Source organism: Mirounga angustirostris, unplaced genomic scaffold (assembly GCF_029215605.1).
Source record: "Mirounga angustirostris isolate CCGP_5_RB_7025 unplaced genomic scaffold, mMirAng1.0.hap1 SCAF_4, whole genome shotgun sequence".
Classification (NCBI taxonomy): Eukaryota; Metazoa; Chordata; class Mammalia; order Carnivora; family Phocidae; genus Mirounga; species Mirounga angustirostris.
This window is the reverse complement of record NW_026991712.1, coordinates 1,788,813-1,810,779: the sequence shown is the minus strand read 5'-3', so window position 1 is coordinate 1,810,779 and position 21,967 is coordinate 1,788,813. Positions and strand designations below refer to the sequence as shown.

General features: G+C 66.0%; 1 protein-coding gene across 1 annotated transcript in view; it reads left to right on the top strand.

Moving 5' to 3' along the window:
* ADGRB1 (adhesion G protein-coupled receptor B1) overlaps positions 1-21,967 on the top strand; it is an 81,775-nt gene that overhangs the window by 38,986 nt on the left and 20,822 nt on the right. Inside the window, exons 18-19 of the mRNA XM_064587798.1 lie at positions 13,396-13,537; positions 19,555-19,658. Coding sequence (XP_064443868.1) covers positions 13,396-13,537; positions 19,555-19,658 — 246 coding nt within the window. The remainder of the gene's footprint in view (positions 1-13,395; positions 13,538-19,554; positions 19,659-21,967) is intronic.

Below are 21,967 nucleotides of genomic sequence, written 5' to 3'. Positions count from 1 at the left end.
ATGTTAAGCTCTTGGAAGCAGATTGCTTTCCAGAGAGGTGGGATTCATCCCCTTTGCCCTCCCTGGGCAGCTCTGGCCAGCCCAGCGTGTCTAGCTCACCGTCCCGAGAGCCCTCGTGTGGCCCAGGAGGACCATGTGGCCGACCCCGCCCTGCGGGGGCATCCACTTCCCATCCTGCGGCCAGGTCCCCACTTCTCAGCTCTGGCCGTGAACTCTCTCAGGGGCGGGGGGCCTGCACACTGTCCCGGCGTGCCCCACCCACCCGCGGTGACCTCTGGTGGATGCGTGGGATCGTTAGGGTTTCTGTACCTGTGGGCCCAGGGCCCCGAGGGCAGAAGGAAGGTGCCAGCAGCTGTGCCGTGTTTGAGACATGCCTCGGGCAGCATTCCCACACGAGCTCCCTGTTTGGTCCTGGGCATGGCCCTGGGAGCCCGGCTACAGGGTCTGCCGCCTCGGAGGAAGTGGCGCCCCCGAGACGCCTGCGACTCAGCGGACCGCTCAGGACTGGGGAGGGTCCGAGGCTGGGGTGCTGTGGCCGAGGGAACTGGCTCTGCCCCTCACTCCCACCCCTGTTCTGCGCTGGACACCTTCTTCCATGGCCGGAGGGGGCTGCTCCTCACCCCATGAATGGGCCTAGAGGAGCCCAGGGTTTCCTAGATGACCTGACGTAGGGTCCAGGGACAGGGCCCCAAGTCGGCTTCCACCTGGGACCCAGGACCTGACTCTATGCTGGCCTGGACCTGTGTGTTTGTGTGGGCAGAGGGGGTGAGAAAGAGTGTCACATATGTGCAGGATTATGGGTGGGGGCTTGGGAGAGAGGGAACCAGGGACCATCTGCTGAGAAATAGTGATTTTCCATCCATGACAATGATCCCGAACTGAGCCCTGTCCTGATCACAGATGGAGCCTTGACACAGGTCACCTGCTGAGCCCTGATCCCGGTCACACATTGAGCCCTGACCTTTATCAAATACTCAGCCCTGACCCTGGTTACACACTGGGTCCTGACCCTGGTCACGTGCTGAGCCCTGAGACCCTAGTCACACACTGAGCCCTTACCCTGGTCACACTCTGAGCTCTGACCCCAGTCACACTCTGGAACATGACCCTGGTCACTCTCTGAGCCCTAACCCTGGTCATATTCTGGGCCCTGATCCTGGTCACACTCTGAGCCCTGAGGCTGGTCAAATGCTGAGTCCTGGCCCTGCTCACACACTGAGCCCTTACCCTGGTCACTGTCTGAGCTTTGACCCCAGTCACACTCTGGACCATGACCCTGGTCACTCTCTGAGCCCTGATCCTAGTCACACACTGAGCCCTGACCCTGGTCACTCTCTGAGCCCTGACCCTGGTCACACTCTGAACCCTGACCCTGGTCACACGCTGAGCCCTGATCCTGGTCACACGCTGAGCCCTGATCCTGGTCACACACTGAACCCTGACTCTGGTCACACTCTGAGCCCTGACCCTGGTCACACTCTGAACCCTGATCCTGGTCACACGCTGAGCCCTGATCCTGGTCACACGCTGAGCCCTGACCCTGGTCACGCTCTGAGCCCTGATCCTGGTCACACTCTGAGCCCCGACCCCAGTCACATGCTGAGCTCTGACTGTGTGTCTTTTCTTGAATCCGTTGAGCATGTTCACATATAATTATACATGTGTCATATGCTTGCAGGGCCACCTCCTCTTCTAGACACATGCGACAGTTGACCATGTGACACGCTCGTCTTAGAAAAACTGAGTCAGAGGCTTCCACCCACAGTACAGACCCTCCACCCGCCTCGCCCCCAGTTACACACACATTTCCCCACGAAGCCTCGACACCCACACTTGACAGCTCTGTCCACACTGGGCCCTGACAGCTCCCTGGAGCCCCCCTTGCCCCAGATGCCCGCATTATGTGGCCGAATCCCCTCTCCCAGCCAAAGACCCCGATCACCCGCTCCGGAACCCCAGCTGACAGCATGGCTCGGTGCCCCTCCCCCGCAGCGCTACAGCAGCCTGGCCCTGGCAGGGAGGCCCGGGGAGCGGGGGTGTTAGGGAGGGGAAGGGGGGTCCCTGCAGAGCTCCCAACCGTTCAGCAGGATGGGTGGAGGATGGGTGCAGAAAGGATGGACTGCTGGGTGACAGAGCCGATGAGGGCCTGGAGCCCGTCCTGGGCCCCGGTCCCGTGGCCCTGAGAAGCCAACTCCTGGCGTCTCCCTCACAGCAGCTGCTGAGTTAGAGCCCAGAAGTCAGAGCTGGTAAGATCCTGGGAGACCGGCCGCTCTGCTGACTTGCAAGTGGGCCGGCTGGGGCCCCGTGTGCGGGCTGGGGGCAGGGATGCCCTCCCGTGGCCCTGCTGCAATGCCAGTGTTTGGGGGGTGCTGGGGCCAGCCCCGGGAGGGCCCTGGGAAGGGCAGGGCTCCACGCTCCGGGACCCACACGCACCTCGGCTGCGGAGCCTCTGGCAGGTGCCCCCGGGTTGGGGGTTTCCCTCCCTGGGTGGCTCTTGGCACCCTTACTCTCTGCAAGCTGAGCCAGCAGAGGGGACGCTGGGACAGGCCAGCGGAGGGGGTGGCGTCCCACACGCTCTTGAAGCCTGACCCCACTCCAGGCTCTTCAGACGTGCTTCGCCGACTCACACAGGCTCTCGTCCGCCGAGCAGACCGGCCCAGAATGCCGCCTGGCAAGCCAGGGTCGCCCTCGGGTCTGTGCTGCAGACCCCGGCCCTGCCACACAGGGACGTTCGGGACTCAGGCCGGCCCCTCCCCTGGGGCCCCTGCCCGAGTGTGTGTTCCGGTCCCTTTAAGTGCCTTGCCCCCATCCTTGGTTTCCTTGGAGAGGGCAGTGAGGGGCAGGCGGTGGGGGGGGGGGAGCGGAAGGGAGAGTTGGCAGGGCCCCTAGGTCCCTGTCAGCGGCTGGTTCCCAGCCGGAGTCCTCCCACGAAGGCTGGTTTCTGATGGGGCAGAGGAGGGGGGCAGAAGGCAGATGGGACAGGATGGCCAGACCACCCCCGCCCTGGACTCAGCCTGGCCCCTTCCCCAGTACCCTTCTCTTCTCTGAGTCTCCCCCTGCTTTGTCCTTGGGGGGCAGGGGGCTGGCGGAGCCCCACTGGGGGCAGACAGGCCACTAGGTCATGGTACCGCCACTGCTTTCTGGCTGACAGCCCGGCTCCCCCAGCCGCTGCCCTCCACCCCGTGGACCCCTCACTGCCGCCCCCTCCAGGGCAGTGGGGACGCGTGGCCCGTTTGTGCCTGGCCCCTGTGCCCACTTCTGCTGTGGCCTGAAACACCACCTGCACTGAGAGGCCTTCCCGCCCATTTTCCTACACCCACAGTCCTATCCCCTACTTCCAGCTCAGACCCCAGTGAGCAAGAAGTCTGTGCATCCGTGTGTTTCCTGCCTCCTGTCTGCCCCTCCCCCTGCAGAATGGGGGCCCCAGGGCAGGGCCTGGGTCTTGTCCGCTGTCCATGCGTGTCCCCTGACAGGGATACACAGTAAGCCCCCCAGGAGGTGAACAGAGGCTGCTGGACTGTGCCCCATTTGAAGGAGGTCCCTCATCCTCAGGGGACTGGGGATTTGCCCATTCTCTCCTTCCCTGCATCCAGTCTGCCCAGTGGGGTCTGACCTCGGTGACAGCGTCCTGCCGTCAAGGTGTCCCCACGCCACCCAGCCAGCAAGATATCCACCAGGGTGAGCCCACGCCCTCACCACTCACCTATGGGATGAGAGGGGGCCCCCGGAAGGCAGGGGCCAAGGAAGCTGAGCCTGCCCTGGACATGGCTCTAAGTTGTCCCCACTGGAGTGCCCGCTTGGGTCCGTGTGTCCCAAGGGCAGGGGGGCGTCCGTGTGGGTCTTCTAGCCACACTTGGCTGGCCAGGAGAGCTCCTTGCTCCAGCTCAGGAATCCTTGGCTCTGCTCACGCCGGCCGTGCAACCCCCAACCTCAGTTTCCTTGACTGTACAATGGACGAGACGAGTGCCCACCACCACCCAGTCTGGGAAGGTGTCACCAGCCCCCCAACCCCACCAGGCACCTCCCAGACCATGGCAGAAGATGGGACCGCCAGTGGAGGCCCAGAGCCGGCCCGGCCCCAGCCGCCCACCCCTCCCCGACCCTCTGCCCTGCTCTCCCTTCTCGTTCTGCTGGAAAAGCCTGCCAGTCGCTTCTGGCCAGTGACAGGCCTGGCGGGCATGTCTGGAGAGGGGGCTTCGGCAGAGGAAGGGGGTGGTCTGGCCAGCAGCACGGCCGGGGTGTCAGAGGTGTGCGCGGGGCCTGGGCGTGTTGGTGTGGAGGGCGCAGCTCGGGGTGGGGGCCTTTCCTGGATGGCGCGTCGGGCACACGAGCCTCCTGCTGCCGTGTGTCCACCTGTGACAGGTGCCCCTGCATCCGTCCCGTAGCATCTCCACACCCGCAGGTGGGTGGGGATGTGGCCCTGTGAGCGTGGCATCCGTGGAGACACGAGGGTCGGTGGGGAGGCCCCTGAGCTCACGAGATCTGCCTGGCAGAGTGGGACTGGCGCTGGGGGCCTGTGGCCAGCTCGGTTTCGGAGGATGCCCGCAGGGGTGGGAGATGGGCCGGGCGGCTGTGGGTGCAGACTGAGTCAACCACGTTGCCTGTCCCTGGTCACGTGGCCAGGCGGCCAGAGGCCTTGGAAGAGGGGCTTGGGACCAGGCGGGGCCGTGGTCATCGGCACCCCCACCCACAGGCTCTGCCGCATGTGCCTGTGCAGGCTCTGGCTTGGGGAGGGGGTGCAGGCAAGGAAGAGGAGCCCGGAGCTGCCCTCAGGGAGGAGGGGCTGGCTGCACAGGGAACCCAGTGCTGGGCGCTAGAATGCTGGGCAGTGCCAGGAAATGGGGGGGAGTGGAGGGGCTGGAGGGGAACGGCGGCCTTGTTGGGCCATGTGGGTGCAGGAAGGGGCGTGTGCAGGGACACAGCAGGGGCCTCTCTGGGCAGGATGCTCCTAGCAGAGATTCCGTTCACCCGTCCATCTGACCTTCCATGGGCACCATGCTGGATCTGTGCATTCACAGCGCTGCCCACCCAGAGGGCGTGCTCACCTCACCAGCACTTTCACCCCACTCCGTCCCCCCAGGAAGAGGGCTCAGCTGTGCCCGTACATCTGTTCCTGCAGGGATGGCCCTGCCCAGACCCCGTCCTGCCGCCATCCCCATGCTCCCGGGAGCCTCCCCGCCCACTGCCTCCCAGGCCCAGCCCACACCGCAGGCTGCTGGGGCTTTGCCCACGCTGTCCTTGCCGTGCCGTCCATCCGTCCCTCTCCAAAGCCAGGCCCGCATGTCCAGAGTGCCTGCCCCGGGGCCCTGCCATGACCTGGTAGCTGAGCAGGGGCGAGGAGGGGGGTCCTACCTGCAGCAGGCCTGGCCTCAGATCTCGGCCCCATCCCTTACTAACGGGGTCACGGTGGGCGAGCCGTTTTGTCTCCTTGAGACTCAGTTTCCACATCTGTAAAACGGGGTTGCCGCAGTGCCGAAATGAGGTGATGTGGGTCGAGTCCAGGTCGTGGAGCGGGGAGCGGGGAAATGTTCAGCAAGTAGGCGCCATCCTTACCCCTCCAGGAAGCTTGTGGGAGCAGGCCCCTCCCTGGCCTGCACTGTGCCCTGTGGGGTAACACCTGCCTCAGGGGCCCAGGGTGAGGGGCCGACACCGGGTGGGGGGAGGCTTCTTGGTCCCCCAGTGGGAGGTCACCTGGAGGCAGGCAGCAGAGGCCCTCTGGGTCCAAGCATAACACGTGCAAAGGGGCTGAGGCAGGGGTCCCCGGGCTGGACTGGCAGGGCGGGTGGCGATCTCCTCCCTTGAGACACTTGCTTCCCGCTGCCGGGGGGTGTGACTGCTCATTTTCTGAGGCAGAAAGGTCTTAATCCCACTCCCCAGGCAGCCGGGGCCTCGTGCCCCTGCTGGTGGCCCCGGGCACCGGTGACACTCATATGCAGGGAGCTGATGCGGCTCGCGGGAGGGCGTGACGTGGGGCAGACACAGGAAGGACTGGCAAGCTGTCAGTGAGGCCAGAAGGACCGTGGCTGCCCATTCTCCCCTCTGGGCCTCAGTACCGAGGCACCAGGAAGCAGGGGATGGTGGGATGATCCGGCAGGCACCCGAATCACCGGGCCCTTGGGAGTCAGGCCTGCAAGATGCCTGGAAGGTGGGGTGCGGTCAGGGGTGTGATGGGCGGTGGTGACGGGGCGGCTGCCCGCGTGTGTCCTGTCGTGGCTGGCGGGGATGGCGGGACCGCCCGAGAGACGGGGTCCGTCTACGCAGCGCCCCGGACGCGGCAGGCGCCGAGGGGCTGAGGTGGCCGCGGTCGGGACCCTCGCAGCGGCGGTGACGCGGGGACCGAGAAGGCCAGCGGTGGTGATGCTGGCGGCGGCGGTGACCGTGGCAGTGGGCGCGTGGCCGACGGTGTGGATGTGGCGGTGAGGACGCGGCTGGCGGCGGCAGCTGATCACGTGTCGCGTCGTTCTCGTGGGGGATGCCGGTGGCGGCGGGGACGTTGGTGGAGCAGCGCGGTGGCGACGAGGCGATGATGGCGGCGACGGGGGCTCTGTGGGGCGTCGATGGCATTGTCGGGGGCGAGGTTGTCCGGACCTCGGCGGCTCCAGGGGCGGCTGTGAGGGGTGGCCCAGTGTGGGACTGTTGGAGTCAGGGGACCCCCAGCACAGAGCCTGGCAGAGGCTGGCCGAGGAGTGAGCACGCCCGTGGACGGTGGACGGGTGTCAAGGCAGTGACCCCTCGGGTGACAGCACGGACGGAGCTTGGCCAGGGGCGTACCGGCGGAAGTTCTAAGTGAGGTGACAGGCTCGAGTAGGGTCCCCAGGGTGCAGGCCTCTGAGCTGGGAGGTGTTGGCAGGTGGAGCGGGGTCAGCCAGACCCTGGGCCTCCCAGGCAGGATCACTTGCTTGCAGGGCTGGGGGGCCCAGGGTCCCGCCCTCTCCCGGGGGTCCCCGGTCTGCCCAGGTGAGTGGAGGGGGTGAGAACAAGAGCCCGGACCATGGGGAGGGCCGGGTTTGCAGGCGGGCACAGGCCTGCGGCTGGAAGCACTGACTCAGAGTGTGGCTGGCGCCAGGTGGGGGCGAGGAGGCCTTGTGAGCAGCGCGAGCAGCCACGGAGCCTCCAGTCCTGGAATCACGGGGCTCAGACACTGTCTGCATCAGGAGAGCCACCCCACGGGCAGGGCCACAGGCCTGAGGAGGCGCCGGTCTCATCCGGCAGCTCCCTTAGCAAGACCCAGCTCAGGCAGGCGTCCCTCCCCAAGGTCCACGCGTCGCAGACATCAGGGTCCGCTCGGGGCCACGGGTGTTGCCCCCAGGACCTGAACCAAGATAGGCTGGAGCTGACGTGGGCCAAGCCCTGGGGAAGCAGACACAACCTGCCCTGTGGGTTCTCACAAGCTGGAGGCCAGCTGGGGTCTGGGCACAGAGGAGAGCTCAGGGAGGCTTCCCTGGAGGACCAGGTGAGTCAGCCAGGGGACAGCAGGGCATGTGGTCAGAGGCACCGGCCAAGATCAAGGCCTGGAAACAGGAGACGGCGCCTGTGTTCTGGGTCACCAGCGGTTCCATCTGGGCTGGCGTGTGCCGGCGGGTCCAGCGGGGCCAGGGGAGCTTGGGAGTCCTGATGAGCTCTGGCTGCTGACTGAGGCAGGACCCAGGGAGAGGGGTCCCAGCACAGAAGCGGGGCAGGACCTGATGGAGAGGTCTGGTGCAATGCTCAGGAATTCACAGGCTATCCAGGCAGGCTCCCTGGAGGAGGAGACTCAGCACAAACCTTGATCTATGGCTCAGAAGTCAATAGGCAGATGTGGGAGGTGGGCCTCCTGGTGGATGAAGTGTGATTTAGCAGGGCCTCTGCCTCGGATGGTGGGTTGGGGAGCACAAGTGGAGGCCAGTCCACTGAGGATCTTGAAGACCAGGCTGAAAAGTTCTGAGGGGCTTCTAGAAGCCCCTGCCTTCAGGGACACTTTGCCCACTCCTAGTTCCCCTATTGGGGTGTGCTGTGCCCACTCCGGCTTTTTTCTGTTGTGTGGGAGGCTACCTATGAGTCATTCACACTCCAGTGCGAATTAGCCCATCAAACCCCAGGGGACCCTGACGGTTCTAGTCCCGTAATAGACCTGCTTCGTGGGCCAGCAGGAGGCATCATGAATGCAGCAAATGCCCTGGTTCGGTGGGTGGACGAGCGGACAAGGGGGGCGGCTCTCAGTGCACCCTCGGTGTTACCGTCCCCCGATGCACCACGAGCACGCCGGGCCCATGGGCCTAGCGTCCCCGTGTCTCCCTCCGCAGTGTGCTGGCTGAGGATTTGTGCCCACTTCACAGGGGAGGCAGCTCAGCGCCAAATGGCTGGGACGGAATCTGCCCGAAGTGGGAACAGTTCCCCTTTCTTGGGCTGGGCACTGGCAGGTGGCAGGGGGGCAGGGGTGCCACGGGCTGAGCCTCCTCCCAGGGTCTCTCTCTGATGCTCCTTGGCTCCCACCCACCCTGGGCCCCGGGGAGGTGCCTTGGCGGCACTGCCTGAGCCAGGTTGGGGACCAGGCCCGCTGCTGATGGCAGCCAGCTTGTCTTCCCTGGGCTGCTCTCGCCTGGGACTTGGGCACAGGCAGCAGCCCCACACGGAGTGCTGAGTGTGAGATGAGGTGGGCCTTTGTACTGGGCGCTGGGGTCCGCAGCCTGAACGTGGCCAAAGGGGAGCCCTTGAGGAGCACAGCGGTGAGGTCAGGTCAGGGAGGCTGGACGGGCCCCTGGGGCCTGGGGGTCTCTCAGTGAGGGGGGCCGTGGGAGGTTTGAGCAGAGGACAACATGCCTAGCACGTTTCCTGGCACTGTGGGGAGCACAGGTGGAGGCCAGGGGGCGCAGCAGGTTTGGCGGGGGTCCCGGCAGGGTGGTACCACAGACGGGTGAGCGGCAGTCAGACTCTTGGGCCTTATGCGAGGAGGCCAGGCGGAGCGGCTCAGGGGCCGGCTGTAGGTGTGGGGGGAGCGAGGGAGGAGGCGGCGAGGTTCCCGGGGGCTGTGGAAGTTTGGAGGGGCAGAGGGGCTGGCTGCCCAGTCTGCGCCAGTGCCCCCACTGGTGAGCCGGCAGCAAGGCGAGCGGGCTGGGCCTGGTCCTGCCCTCCCAGAGGAGCAGAGTGTGCGGAGGGAGAAGGACCCCAAAGATGGAGGCTGTGGGTCAGGGACGGCCTCGCTGGGGGAGCCCAGGAGCCGGCTGTGGCCATGGTGGCCTCCCAGCAGGTCAGGTGGTGTGATGGGGGAGGCATGGCTCTGTCCCTGGTCTGATGGGGGAGACATGGCCCTTTTATGGGAGCCCTGATCTGAGGCACCCAGGGGCCCCCAAAACCTCCCCTCAACTCCGGCAGCACAGGGCTCCCGCTCTAACCCCTGGGTCCCCCTGCCCTCCTGGTCCTGGGAGGGGTCGCTGTGCCAGTTCCTTCTCCCGCCCTGGGCCTAGCGAGGAGGGTCTCCCGCCCTGGGCCTAGTGAGGAGGCCCTGGGCCTAGCGAGGGTCTCCCGCCCTGGGCCTAGCGAGGGTCTCCCGTCCTCGGGCCTGGGCTCGGGGGGGGGGGGGGTTGGCTCCATGACCCAGATCTTCCAAGTTTCAGAGGCTCAGACAAGAGGCAAAAAAAATGGTCTCCCAGTGCTGTTGCTGCGGGCAGGAGGAGGGATGGCCTGCCTACGCTGCGGAGATGGGGACAGGTGGCCCTGGAGCAGGAAGGATTTCGGTCAGATGTGGGAAGAACTTCCAGATGTTGGGTATAAGAGGATGCACCCTAGAGGTTTTGCTGAAAGAAGGACTGAGGATTCCCTGGCCTTTCCCAGGTCAGGGGCTGCCTGAGAGGCCAACGAGGGTGCTCAGGTCAGGGACAGCCGTCCACCTGTCTGGCTGCAGGTCAGTCCTTGGCTGATGTCCAGCGCGGCACGGGAGGCATGGCGAACCACCTGAGCGTCCTGCACGGACTGAGTTCTTTTCCTGGCCTGGGGGGGTGGGGGGAAGGGGCGCTCGGCAGGGGCTTCTAGAGGTCACCTCTCTCTGCTGTGGGTCTCGGGTTATCCTTGAGGATCCCTTTCAGATGTGTTCTTCACAATCCAGTGGTTCAGAGGGTGTAGGCCGGGAGCAGACGTCAGACAGATAAGGACAGTGCTTATCTGCTGGCCCTGCTGCTGTCTTGCTGTGTGGCCTTGGGCAAGAGCACCCCCTCTCTGAGCCTCAGTTGCTACATCTACAGTGGCGCTGAGGGCTGTTGCCAAGCTTCAGGGATAAAACGCACAGGAAGCCGTCGTCCCTGCGGTGTGGGAGGGAGCAACGAGAGGGTCCCGGTCCCTGTGCTGCGTGTCAGGAGCCCGAGCGTGCCACAGCGGCCCGCGGAGCCGGGGAGACGCCGGCATCAGGGACAGGTGGGGCCGAGGGCGCCCGCACGGCAGTCCTGCAGGGTCACGACGAGCCCCCGCCCCCTCGGTGCAGGCCCAGGCACCTTCCAGAGTGACCGCCAGCGGTCGCATCCTGGACTGCCAGCCCGACCCGCCGGTTCTCTGGACCAGGGGTGCAGGCCTTCTTGTGCCCTTTGTGGCCTGAGGCTGCAGGGCAGGCAAAGTGGGCAGCAGCCCCCCGCCCATCCCCTCCTCCTCCTCCTCAGGAGCCCTGCGGGGCCAGCCAGCAGCCTGCGCTGGCGTTCTCCCAGGGGGTGGCCTGCAGGTCTCAGCCTGGCGCCCTGCAGACCGGCCAGCGCTGCCTGGAAACCTGCCAGCTGCCGGCCCCGGCCAGCTCGGCTCCCCTCAGCCCCGGCCTCAGGGTGCTGGCCCCGTCTGTCCTCCCAGGCAGGAGAGCTGGGCTCCGCATGCCCCCACCCCCCACTTCGCTCAGAGGAGGGGAGCAGAGGCAGAGTCCGCGCCTGAACGGGGAGAGGCCCAGCTGTGATTTGAACCCAGGACTGGCTGGCCACGGACTCCTGCTCTTAAGAGCGGCTCCAGGGCTGATGTCCTGGACGAGCAGTCAGCTTGAGAGAGGGCTGCCCGGCTGCAGACAGAAGTGGCCTGTAGGACTCTTTCTCGGAGCGGGCGGAGCTGGGCATCTCCTGGCCTGTGCCGTGTTGGCTGGCTCAGCGTCTGGTCGGCGGCTTGCGCATGCGGTGCGGCGGCAACAGCATACGCGCCTCCAGGCATGAGGACAGGGTTCTCCTGGTGGGGGGGGGGACCCAGGGCAGTGGCAGGGGTGGGGGTCGGCCCGGGCTAAGCCCTCCGGGCCCCTGTCCTACGTGGTGCTGGGGGACGGAGGGAGAGAGTTGGGGTGTGCCAGGGCACCCCAGCGAGGCCCTGATAAACCGCTGGCCCACGGTGTGGGGAGGACCAGGCTTGACCTGGGGTACCCCTGGGAGCTCCGGGACTCTCCAGGACCCCCGCACTCCCTTTGCATTCCTGCCACTGTCCTGGTCCTGGTTCTGGTTTGTGGTTAGTGCGGAGGAAGGAGGAGGAGGAGGAGGGGTCTCTGGTGGAGCCTTACCAGGCCCTGACTTTGCTGCACCCCGTGCCCCTCTGGGACTCATGGTTACTCCTGCATTTATTTTATGGAAAGCCTCTGACATGGAAGAGCTTTGAGCTCCCCAATGCTGGGCTCTTTGAGCTCAGGCCACAGTGCCTGTGAGAGGAATGTGCTCTCTTCTCCCTGAACTCTAGAGATAGAGCAGGCTGGCTGGAGCACGGGGGTGGGGGCACTTCCCCGGGGGCCACAGAGCCCCGATGCACCCTGATGCACCCCGCAGGGCCTATGGCTGGCTTCCGGGCCTTGAAACTCTGCCTTGCTGCCACTGTGAACTCGGCTAGCCCCCTCAGGCCCCAGTTTTTCTCCTCCGCATAAAGGGGGCAGGTCCTTCCCTGAGGAAAGAGAATCAAAAGAGCGAGGCCCACATCCCGGCTTCTGGCCCAGCCCAGAATATATCCCTGCTCCCCGGGGGCCTGAAGCTCAGACCAGGGATTGTGTAACATCTCCGATGCAACAGAACCAGTCTGGGGCTCTCAGATCCCTGCAGCTGGAGATCCTAAACATTCCTGGAGATGCTCCCACATATGTGCAAGCACTGTGCTGGGTGCCTCAGGGGCGTGTGCCCATTTCATCCTCCCCATTTTAGAGCTCAGGAAACTAGCGGTGAGGATAGGGAACTTCCCGAGGTGACACGGTGAGGAGGCGGCCGAGGCTGGTCGTTTGCAAACCCAGGTGTTGCGCAGAGGCGGCACCCCCAGGGTCTGTGTGTGTGTGTGTGGGGGGGGTGTGCGTGCACACGCACCTGCCGGGTCAGGGCTCCGGTGGGGAGAGCACCGGGCAGGGAGCAGCTCAGCCCCCAGCCTGCCAGGCATGCAGAAGTGCTGGGGTGAAGCAGTCCAGCTGCAGGCCCCGGAAGGCACTCTGCAGCTCCCTTGTGCTTGGACTGAGAGGCCATGAAGCTGCAGCCTGATTCTAGGGCAGGTCCTGGGAAGACCCTTGCTGCAGAGACCTGGAATTTTCCCTTCAAGTCCTGAGAGGAGGCATGGGGTCTGAGTTATCTGGGGGAGAGGGCAGGCCTTTTGTGGCCCTGGATTCACCAGACCACTCCGGGCTGTGGATCCCGAACTGCAGGGTTACCATCCGGTCTCGTCAGACCTCTCAGAGCCCCCTCCCCTCGCCCCTAGCCCACCCCCCACCCGGAGCGGCCCTCCATGGGCACCCTCCGCAGGCCCGGGCCCCAGCAGGCTGAGACAAGGCAGGCCCGGCCCAGGGCCAGGTGTGCGTGGCTGGACGCTCCTAAGTTCCTGGACTGGCGGGCTGGCCTTGCAGGGTGGGGGACTTGGATCCACGGCGACCGGTTTGCGGAGTGGAGTCCTCCAGTCCCGGTGTTGAAATGGATAAGGCGCAATCATGGGCCTCTAGACAGCGGAAGGCTGCTCTGTCCCCGGCCGGGGGCGGCGGACGCCAGGGGCGACCAGCCCGCCGAGGTGGAAGCGGGGGCGGGGGCGGTCCCAAGGTCACCCGCGCGCGGCGCCGGGCTCCGGGGCGGAGGCGGCCCCCGCACCCCTCCCGGCGCGCCCCCGCCCCGCCCGCCGCCCCCGGCTCCGCTCGGCTCGGCTCCGGCGCGGGCTCCGGCGCGGGGCTCCGGCTCCGGCTCCCGCTCGGGCTCCGGCGCTGGGGGGCGCGGCGGGCGGGGCGCTCGGCGGGCGCGGGGCCAGGGCTCGGCGCCCCGCGCTCCCGCGACTCGCTCTCCCGTGGCTCGGCGGCGGCCATGGGGCGCGGGGCTCCGGGGGCCGGCGGCGGGGCGGGCGCGCGGCTGCGGGCGCAGGTGCGGGCGCGGGCCGGCGGGGGCAGGGGGCCGGGCCGCCGGCCGCCCGCCGCTCACGCCGCCCCTGTCCCCCCCCCACCCCGTGTGTCCCGCCCCCCAGGCCCTCCTCCCCCGCCCCCCCGCAGCTCGGGCCCTGGTCGTGGCGCGGCTGCCGCACGGTGCCCCTCGACGCCCTCCGGACGCGCTGCCTCTGTGACCGGCTCTCCACCTTCGCCATCTTAGCCCAGCTCAGCGCCGACGCGGTGAGACCCCGGCCGGGACGCGCGGGGGCGACGGGCGCGGGGGCGCGGGGGGGGCGCGGGGGGGCGCGGGGGGGGGCGCGGGGCGGGCGCTTCCGGCGCAGGACGGGCGCGGGAGGGGCCGGACCCACCCCTGCCCGGGTCTGTGCGCTGGCCGCCACCCCACCCCCGTGGCCTGGCGGCCGGCCGGCCTCTGGACAGGGTGGGTGGGAGCTGGGCGGGTGGCAGTGTGGAGTTGGGGACCGGCCCCGGAGGGGCTGGGCACACCCCCCGCAGGGACCGATGGGTGAGTCTCCCCCACTCTCCTTGGGGGCTTGGGACCTTGGAGGGAACCGATCCTCAGGGCAGCCAGGCAGGCTGGGCCCAGGCTTTTGAGGACTGGGGGAGGGCTTGGCCTGGCAGAGCAGGCATACCCCCTCCCTTAGTGGCTGCTGCCCTCAGCTGGGGGACAGGGCCCTGGGCTGCCACCTTGCTGGGAGACCTTCCCCACCCTCCCCAAGTGCCCTCAAGTGGGGGTCCTGGGGTGGCTGAGGGTGCTGGATCTGGCCCAGGTCCACAGCTCTGCTGGGGAAGGCCCCATCCTCTCAGGGGCCTCCTTTTTGTTCCCGTGATTCTTGTGGGGGCTGCTGGTTTCTATGGTGATGGCATCTGGGGCCAGCTCCCCGGCTGGGGCCCTGGGTGCTGCGCTTGGCCCACTGGGGCTGATGGGCTATCTCGTCCAGGGCTGAGCTCCATTCACGGGTCCCAGGAAGTCCCCCTCTCCGGCCCAGCCACTGAGCCCCCCGAGGAGGGAAAGGGGCTAGGGTCTTCACTCACTGAGACCCTGGGTCCAGGCCCAGTGTGGAAGGATCATTGAGCAGCAGATGTGGAGGACAGACTGGGGAGGGAGACACGGCTTTCCTGGGTGTTTGGGGCAGCTGGTCCCCATCCAGTGGGGGCAGCACAGCTCTCCCTCAGGGCACCCTGGTTTTGATGTGAAAGATGGCTCCAGGCCTTTCTGAGAATGTTCTGCCCACCACCCCTTTGTCCAGTGGGGCATGGGTAGGGAAGGCAGTGTTGTCAGCCAGGGTCCCCCATGGGGGCAGAGCCAAACAGGACCTTAGAGGTCGTTGCCACTAAAACCTTCTATTGACAGGCAGGGAAACTGAGCCCTGGGGAGGGTAACTTGCTCCAGGTCTCGGGGCAAGTCGCCAGACTGGGGTCTGTGCTCTTGGCCCTGACTTCAGCGCACTCTTCCTCATTCTACTGTCCCTGTGACAGGGCTGTTGGCGTTGTTGGTTCTGGGGGAGGGCCCTGAAGGCTGCAGCCAGGGCCATCTTGGGGGCTCCCTGGAAGAGGTGGCTTTCTGCATAGGTGGTCATCAGTGCTAAAGCAGCAAGCTTCTTCTGCACAGGGGAGCAACCAGTGGGGCTGGGGGCTTCCTGAGTCCCTGCGAGGCCAGAGCCAGCAGAGCATGGCCCAGCCTTGGGTCCCCAGGTGGCTGCCCATGCTTCAAGTGTAAGGAGGAAGGACCGGGGGCAGGGGAGTGTTCTGGAGTGGGATGGTGACCAGGGTTAGTGTGGCCGAGTGTTGACATGCAGGCTTGTCCCTCACACACGGTGACTCTTGCCTGGTGCTCCGTCCCTCTGAAGCTTCCTCTCCCATCAGACGGAAGTGATCGTGTGTTACTCAGGGTGGCTCTGAGGGGCGGACCAGTTGATGGGGGGTCCTGCTGGGCCAGGGTCTGCAGCGTGGAGGGCCTACTGCATGCCCAGGCAGTGCCTTCCGCAGAAGGTGGCGTCCCGGTCGGGGGCTGAGCTCCAGTCACTGGGGCACGGAGGCCGGGCTTGGTGAGGGGCAGGAGGCTGGTGCTGGTGAAACCAGGGGCTGAAGGCTTGGGGCCCAGGACCTCTCCCAGAAGACTGGCCTGCGCCAGGTGCCACCAGGGCTGAGCATTTGGAGGCCGCTGTGCCAGGGTGGGCAGGTCTCGGTCTGTGAGGGGTTTGAGGTTTTGTTTGGTAGGGGGTCGGCAGCTGGAGTTGGGGGGGGCTTCTGGTGCCATCCTGACCTACCGTGTCAGCATATGTAGAGGTGGGACCCCACCCCCGTATCCCAGAAGGGGAGCTGAGGCTGAAGGCACAGCAGTTCACGGTGGCCAGTCCCCCAGTGGCCTTGGGACTGAGGGCAGGCTGCCTGGCCACTGGGAACCTCGGTCTCCTCATCTGTAAGACGGCATAGTAGTTGGCCCTGCCTGATTCCGGGACCCCCTCCACGGGCATGGGCGTGAGCTCAGAGCCAGAGTGCCAGCAGGACCAGGGTGGGCTCCGCCTCCCACCTGGTGCGGGCCTGCCAGCCTGCCGTCAAAGCACTCTAGCATCTCCCTCTCCTTTCCTGGCCAGCTCTGGGGCTGACCACAGAGACACTGAGTGGGGGGGCCCAGGCACGAAGGTGAGATTGCTGTCGTGCAGCCTGTGAGGGGCTGGGGCTGGGGCCTGTGCCAGACCCCAGTCCTGCCCAGGAGGAGCAAGGGGTCTGCATCCCGACAGGCCTGCGGCAGCCCAGGCTAAAGGGACAGATGCTCTGGGGGCACAGCGACAGCTTGCTTCCCTCCCCGGGGGTGGTTTGGGAGGGGAGCATGAGGAGGAGGTATAGAGTGGGGCCCTGAGGGGTGAACAGGAGTTCACCAGCTGAGCTTAGTGGAGAAGAGTGGTGGTCATGCCGGGGAGGGTGAGGAAGGCAAAAAGAAGTGGGAGACAAGGTGGGGCTCAGAGGGCAGGGCAGGGGTGCAAGGCCAGTGCCGGGGAGAGCTGGAGCTGCGTCCCGAAGGCAGTGGGGAGCTGGGTGGCTGGCAGAGGATGACAGAGGATGGTAGTGGGGTTGGGGTCTTGGAGGGATCCCAGCAGGAGTGAGGGCAGAGTACCCCAGCCGGCAGGTGGGGTAGTGGCAGAGGTGGGCTGAGCCCGGGGCAAGACAGGGTGCCGCCTGCCTCTTCCCTGGCTGGGGTTGGACGGGCGCGGGGATTTGGGTCCGAGCAAGTGGAGAAAATGGAAATCCTGGGGACTGGAGTGGCCACAGGGGACTGGAGTCCAGAACGAAGACCAAGAGTTGATGGTGGAGATGGGGTGCCGGGGTCACACGCCAGGAGCCAGGGAGGGCTGAGATCCCAGGCAGGGTCATGGGCCCAGGCGGCGCCCCCGGCTGCCGCCCGAGCTGCGCCTGGAGCCCCTGACCGCTGGAAGGTTGAGTAACGGCTCTGAGTCACATTGGTGAGGGGGCGACGCTGTCCGCCTCCGAGCTGCGGGGGGACTGAACTCAGGGAGGGCTGCGCAGCCCGGTGGGGGGTGGCGCCTGTGCCCACGGCTGCCGCTGCGGCACAGTGTGGCCGGGATGTGCCTGAGAGTGCGTCCCCGGCCTTGCCGGGGTCGGGGCTCGGCGCATGACTGGGGCGCGGGGCTGATCTGTGTGGGAGCTGTGAGCTGTGGGTGGTGCAGTAAGAGGACAGCAAGGCTGGTGCTGGAGGACGGAGATCCGTGTTCAGGACCCATCAGATGTGTAGAGGGTTTAAGAGAAGGTTGAAAGCGGGGAGTTTATGCAGTAGCAACCAACGGTAACCATATGGACGATAAGAGAGAATCCCTGGGTGCGTGGGGGGCCAAGAACCCTGGTGAGTCTCCAGACAAGACGATGGGGCAGAGAGACGAGGGGCTGGTTCAGATTGAACATTCAGTGAGGGCCTCTGTGAGGTGGTGACATCTAAGCTGAAGGCAGAGCCAGCCATGTGAAGGTCAGAGGAAGAGCACTGGGCAGTGAGAGGAGCATGTGCAAAGGCCCTGAGGTGGCACCGAACTTGGCTAGGGAGCCAGTCTCCGGCGGGAGGCCAGCTGGCTTCTGCCCCCTCTGTGTGTGGGTTGGGGCCAGTCTCTTGCCCTGGAGGTCTCCACTCTAACCCTCCAAACAAGAGCTAGAGTTCCTTGGCCCCCTGCCCACTCATTCTGTCTCCCCTGCCTTCCCCACATCATCTAGAACCTGCGGGACCGGGGCTGTCAGGAGTGACGGATGAGCCAGGTGGAGAGGAGGAGAGAGGGGGCGGTCGTGTGGCTGCCAGGCCTAATGAGGGCAGATGGAGGCAGATGGCCACAGAGGTCAGGGCCAGAGCCAGCCACGGAGCGGGTGCGAGCCACTTGCTCGGCCACCCATGACTTGTGTGGCCAGCCAGGCTTCGAGGTTACCCGGCAAGTTCAAGGGTGCGTGCGGCGGCCCGGAGCCCCCGCTTCCCTGGGTCCTCCAGCTCCCTGCGTGGAAGCCCAAGTTTGTGTCGGACCCGCACCCTGGGCCGTGCCTCCAGGGCCCGCTGACTGCTTGGCTGACCTTGGCTGACTTTCTCCCTTTTCCTGGAGCCTGCCTTCCCTGTCTCCCTTCGTCTACCAGCCACTCGGGCTGTGTCTGAGCCGGGCCCAGGCCGAGGGGGCTCAGGAACGTGAGGATGCCAGGCTGCAGGGACAGGCAGTCACCCCCAGCAGGGGGACCCAGGCTGGAGCCCAGCAACACCCAGAGGGGCCTGGGGGGCCGGAGGGGAAGGGCAGTCTGGGCCACGGGAACAGCATGCACATGGGGGGAGGGCACAGCATGGTTTGCACACCGCGCTGTCAGGTGGACCGGGCTCAGGCTCCAACTCCAGGGGCCTGAGGGAGGCAGAAGGTGCCACCTCGGGGTGGGAATGCTGGGCCAGGCCTCCCGGAGCCAGTGAGGTGGAAGAGTCTCCCTGGGCAGCCTGCGGGGTCAGCAGGGCTCGGAGAGCTGCCCTGAAGGGCTTCAGCCGAGTCAGACTTGGTGCAGGCACAGGAGTGTCCCCTTAAGGGTGGGAGAGCCCCTAGGAGGCCCCGTGACCCCAGCACGCCTCCTCCTCCCTCAAGCACAGAGGCTGCGGGCTGGGGAGGGGCTGCAGAGACCGTCGTCAGTCCCTCCGAGCGTCCTTGGCGTCCTCGCTCCCTCCTCACCGAGTGTGGCTGTCCACCTGCCGTGTGTCCATGTGCCCACGTGCCCTGCCCACCGTGCGGCGGCCCTCAGCATGGACCGTGTGGGTCAGGCTGTGACACGGGGCTGAGCACGTGGAAGCGGGGACCGGCCGGGTGCTCAGGCCTCCGTGGTGAGGAGCAGCCGGGCCCATCATCCAGCCCGAGGCCCCCCCCACCCCCCCCCGAGAGGCACCAACACATGACAGCTGGGAAGGGTGCTCTGGGTAGAGGGACCAGTCACTGCCACGGCTCTGCAACGGTGGGAACGAGGAGGCAGCCAGTGATGGGGGGCAGGCCAGGCCCAGTGGCATTCAGTCGGTTGGGGAGGGGGTGGATGGGCAGGGGGTACTCTGAGCAGAGCAGGGGTGCGATCTCTAACGGCATTTTACAAAATTCTCCAGCCGCAGCTTGGAGAAGAGCCATGGGGGCCGGGCCCGGGTGGGGGGCGGGGGTGCAGTGCAGGGATCTGGCAGAGCAGAAGGGAGGGCGAGGGAAGAGTGGAGAACAGGGGTGCTTGGGGGGGCTGTGGGGCAGCAGGTGCTGGGCTGGGAACCGGCTCTGAGGCAGTGGAGGCCGGACCGATGCGGCTGCCACGGAGGGGCCCTTCCGGGAAGCCCTGTGGCCTGCTCTCAGCTGGTGTTCCAGGAGCACGCAGCCTGGGAGAGCTGTGCCTGACGTGGGGCTGGCCCCCCCGTGACCTGTCTGTGACACGGGGAGATGGTCCCCCTCTGGAGTTGGGGGGGTCTGTGAAGTGCGGACAAAGCCTTCATCACCAGACTTGGCAGGTGGCTACGATTATACCAGTGACGGGGGGATGCAGAGAGACCCCACCCCCAGCAAGAGACCAGAAGCCCCTCATAGGGGCCAGCCCCGCCCAGCGGCACGGGGGGCACGGGTGGGGGGGCGCGTGGGGGGTGCCGGCGGAGGAGAGGGAAGGCTCCATCCCGGCACCCACCCCCACCCCCAGCCTCAGTCTGCATGTGCCCGGCCCCTCACTCCGCTTTCTCTCTGCTCTGGAATCCTCAGAACATGGAGAAGGTGATCATGCCGTCGGTGACGCTCATCGTGGGCTGTGGCGTGTCGTCCCTCACCCTGCTCATGCTGATCATCATCTACGTCTCCGTGTGGAGGTGGTGCCTGAGCGCATGGGCTGGGTCGGGGTGGGGTGCCGGCCCCCCGGTGGGCCCCAGGAATGGGGTGGCCGGGGTCAAGTCTTGTCCCTTCTCCTTTGAGGGCAGTCATGGGGGGTGGGCTGGTCCAGAGCCGCCTTCCCCGTCAGCAGCGCCATCCCCCCAGTCTTCCCCTGCCCACCGCCATCACAGATGGGCCACACTGCCACCACCCCCCTCCCCTCTGTCCCCCTCCCTCCCCAGCAGCCCGCCCCCCGCCCCCCGCCCCCTGAGTGCCCCTCCCTGGAAGCTGAATGACAATGACCGGCTGGGGCACAGGTGCAGGCCAGGGGTGGGCCGGTTGCCCTTGTGCTCCTGGCCTCCACTCCTGCCCACAGAAGGTGGCTACGCTTTGTCCTGCCCTCCAAATGCACTCCCTGGCTGATGCTGGCAGGCCCAGCACCCTGCCCTGGGGCCTCAGAGCCCCCAAAGTCTGTGTCCTGCCACATGGGCGTGCAAGGCCACAGCCCTCTCTGAGCCCAGGGTCACGTCTCAGGGCAAGAACCTCTGCTCGCATCCCTGCCCTCACTCCGCTCCCCCGGGCCACAGGGCCTCATGCCAGGACCCCTGGACTGCCTCCCCAGGCAGGGCTGGGCAAGGCAGCAGCCCCCAGTGGTCCCCAGCTCTGGGGCGAGGGACACATATGCCCAGGCCTGAACTCGGGTGTGCGAGGGGTGTGTGAGGGCGAGTGTGTGCCTGCAGGGCGGGTCTCACCTCCCTGCGCCCCAGAGCCCTGCTTTGAGCCCCACTGAGCAGAGGTTTAGGACAGGGAGTCTGAGTCAAGGTCACCCAGCCCGCAGCAACATGGGCAGCAGAACTGATGTCACACCCTGAGGCCAACAAGGAGAGATCGATGTGGGGGGCGGGGGGCTTGTGTTCGCCTGTGCCCCTTCCTCATCCTGCCCGAGGGCGGAAGCCGACCCCGAACCGCCAAACCACCCGCATCCAGCCAGCACCCAGTGGCCCTCCGACCCAGCCCCTCCTCAGACCATCTGTCCCAACCCCCCACTGGCCCAGCCCTCCCCCCCCCACCCGGGGCCTCTGTTTCCGGAGACCTCTGGGACAGGGGGCTTGGGACAGCCCCTCCAGCCCTGCCTGCTGTGGTTCTGAGGGGTTTGCCGATGGTTTTCAAAGCGCCTCCTTCCTGCACTCAGCTGGCCGAGTCACTGCCCCTGTGAGCCACAGACAGGGCCCCATCCCGATGGTCCCCATGGGGAGATGGAGACCCACAGAGGGAAAGTGACCTGCCCAAGGTCACATCACGGCCCCTGAGGTGCAGCCCTGTCGCTTCTGCTCACCACCTGCCAGGATCTCAGCCCCAAGGCCACTGGGATGCTGCACTGGGAAACGGGGGCAACACTTAGCGATGGTGGCTAATACTTCCTGCCTCCTGCCCTTTTACTCTCAGCCACGCCCTGAGTAGCGGGTGCTGTTCCTCCACCCATCCCACAGATGCCACTTGCCCAGTGTTACACTGCAGCCCACTCTCAGAACCATTCTGTCTTCCTGCCTCAAAGTCAGGATCAGACCGGGTGGGAAGGGCTGGGGGCCAGGGGGACAGCCAGGGTGAAAGCCAGGAGCAGGCAGAGACTGAGACCCTGGAAACAAGCTGTGTCCAAGGGATCCAAAGACAGGGAGAGGATCTTGCACAAAAAGGAGAAGCAATTCTCGGGATAAGCCACCCCTAGTAGGAACAGGTAGCTGTGCTTACTGGTTCCCCATGGTCCTCCCTGACACCTGACCGTGTGCTAGAATTTAATATGTGGTAGAATGCAAGTGGTGGTGGTGATGGTGATGATGGTGATGGTGGTGGTGGAGGTGGTGGTGGAGGTGATGGTGATGGTGATGGTGGTGGAGGTGATGGTGGTGGTGGAGGTGATGGTGGTGGTGGAGGTGGTGGTGGTGGTGGAGGTGATGGTGATGGTGGTGGTGATGGTGGTGGTGGAGGTGATGGTGGTGGAGGTGTTGGTGATGGTGGAGGTGATGGTGATGATGATGGTGATGGTGGTGGAGGTGATGGTGGTGGTGGAGGTGATGGTGGTGGAGGTGGTGGTGGAGGTGATGGTCGTGGTGGTGGAGGTGGTGGTGGAGGTGATGGTGGTGGTGGTGGAGGTGATGGTGATGATGATGGTGATGGTGGTGGTGATGATGGTGATGGTGGTGGAGGTGGTGGTGGTGGTGGAGGTGATGGTGATGGTGGTGGTGATGGTGATGGTGGTGGAGGTGATGGTGGTGGTGGTGGTGGAAGTGATGGTGATGGTGATGGTGGT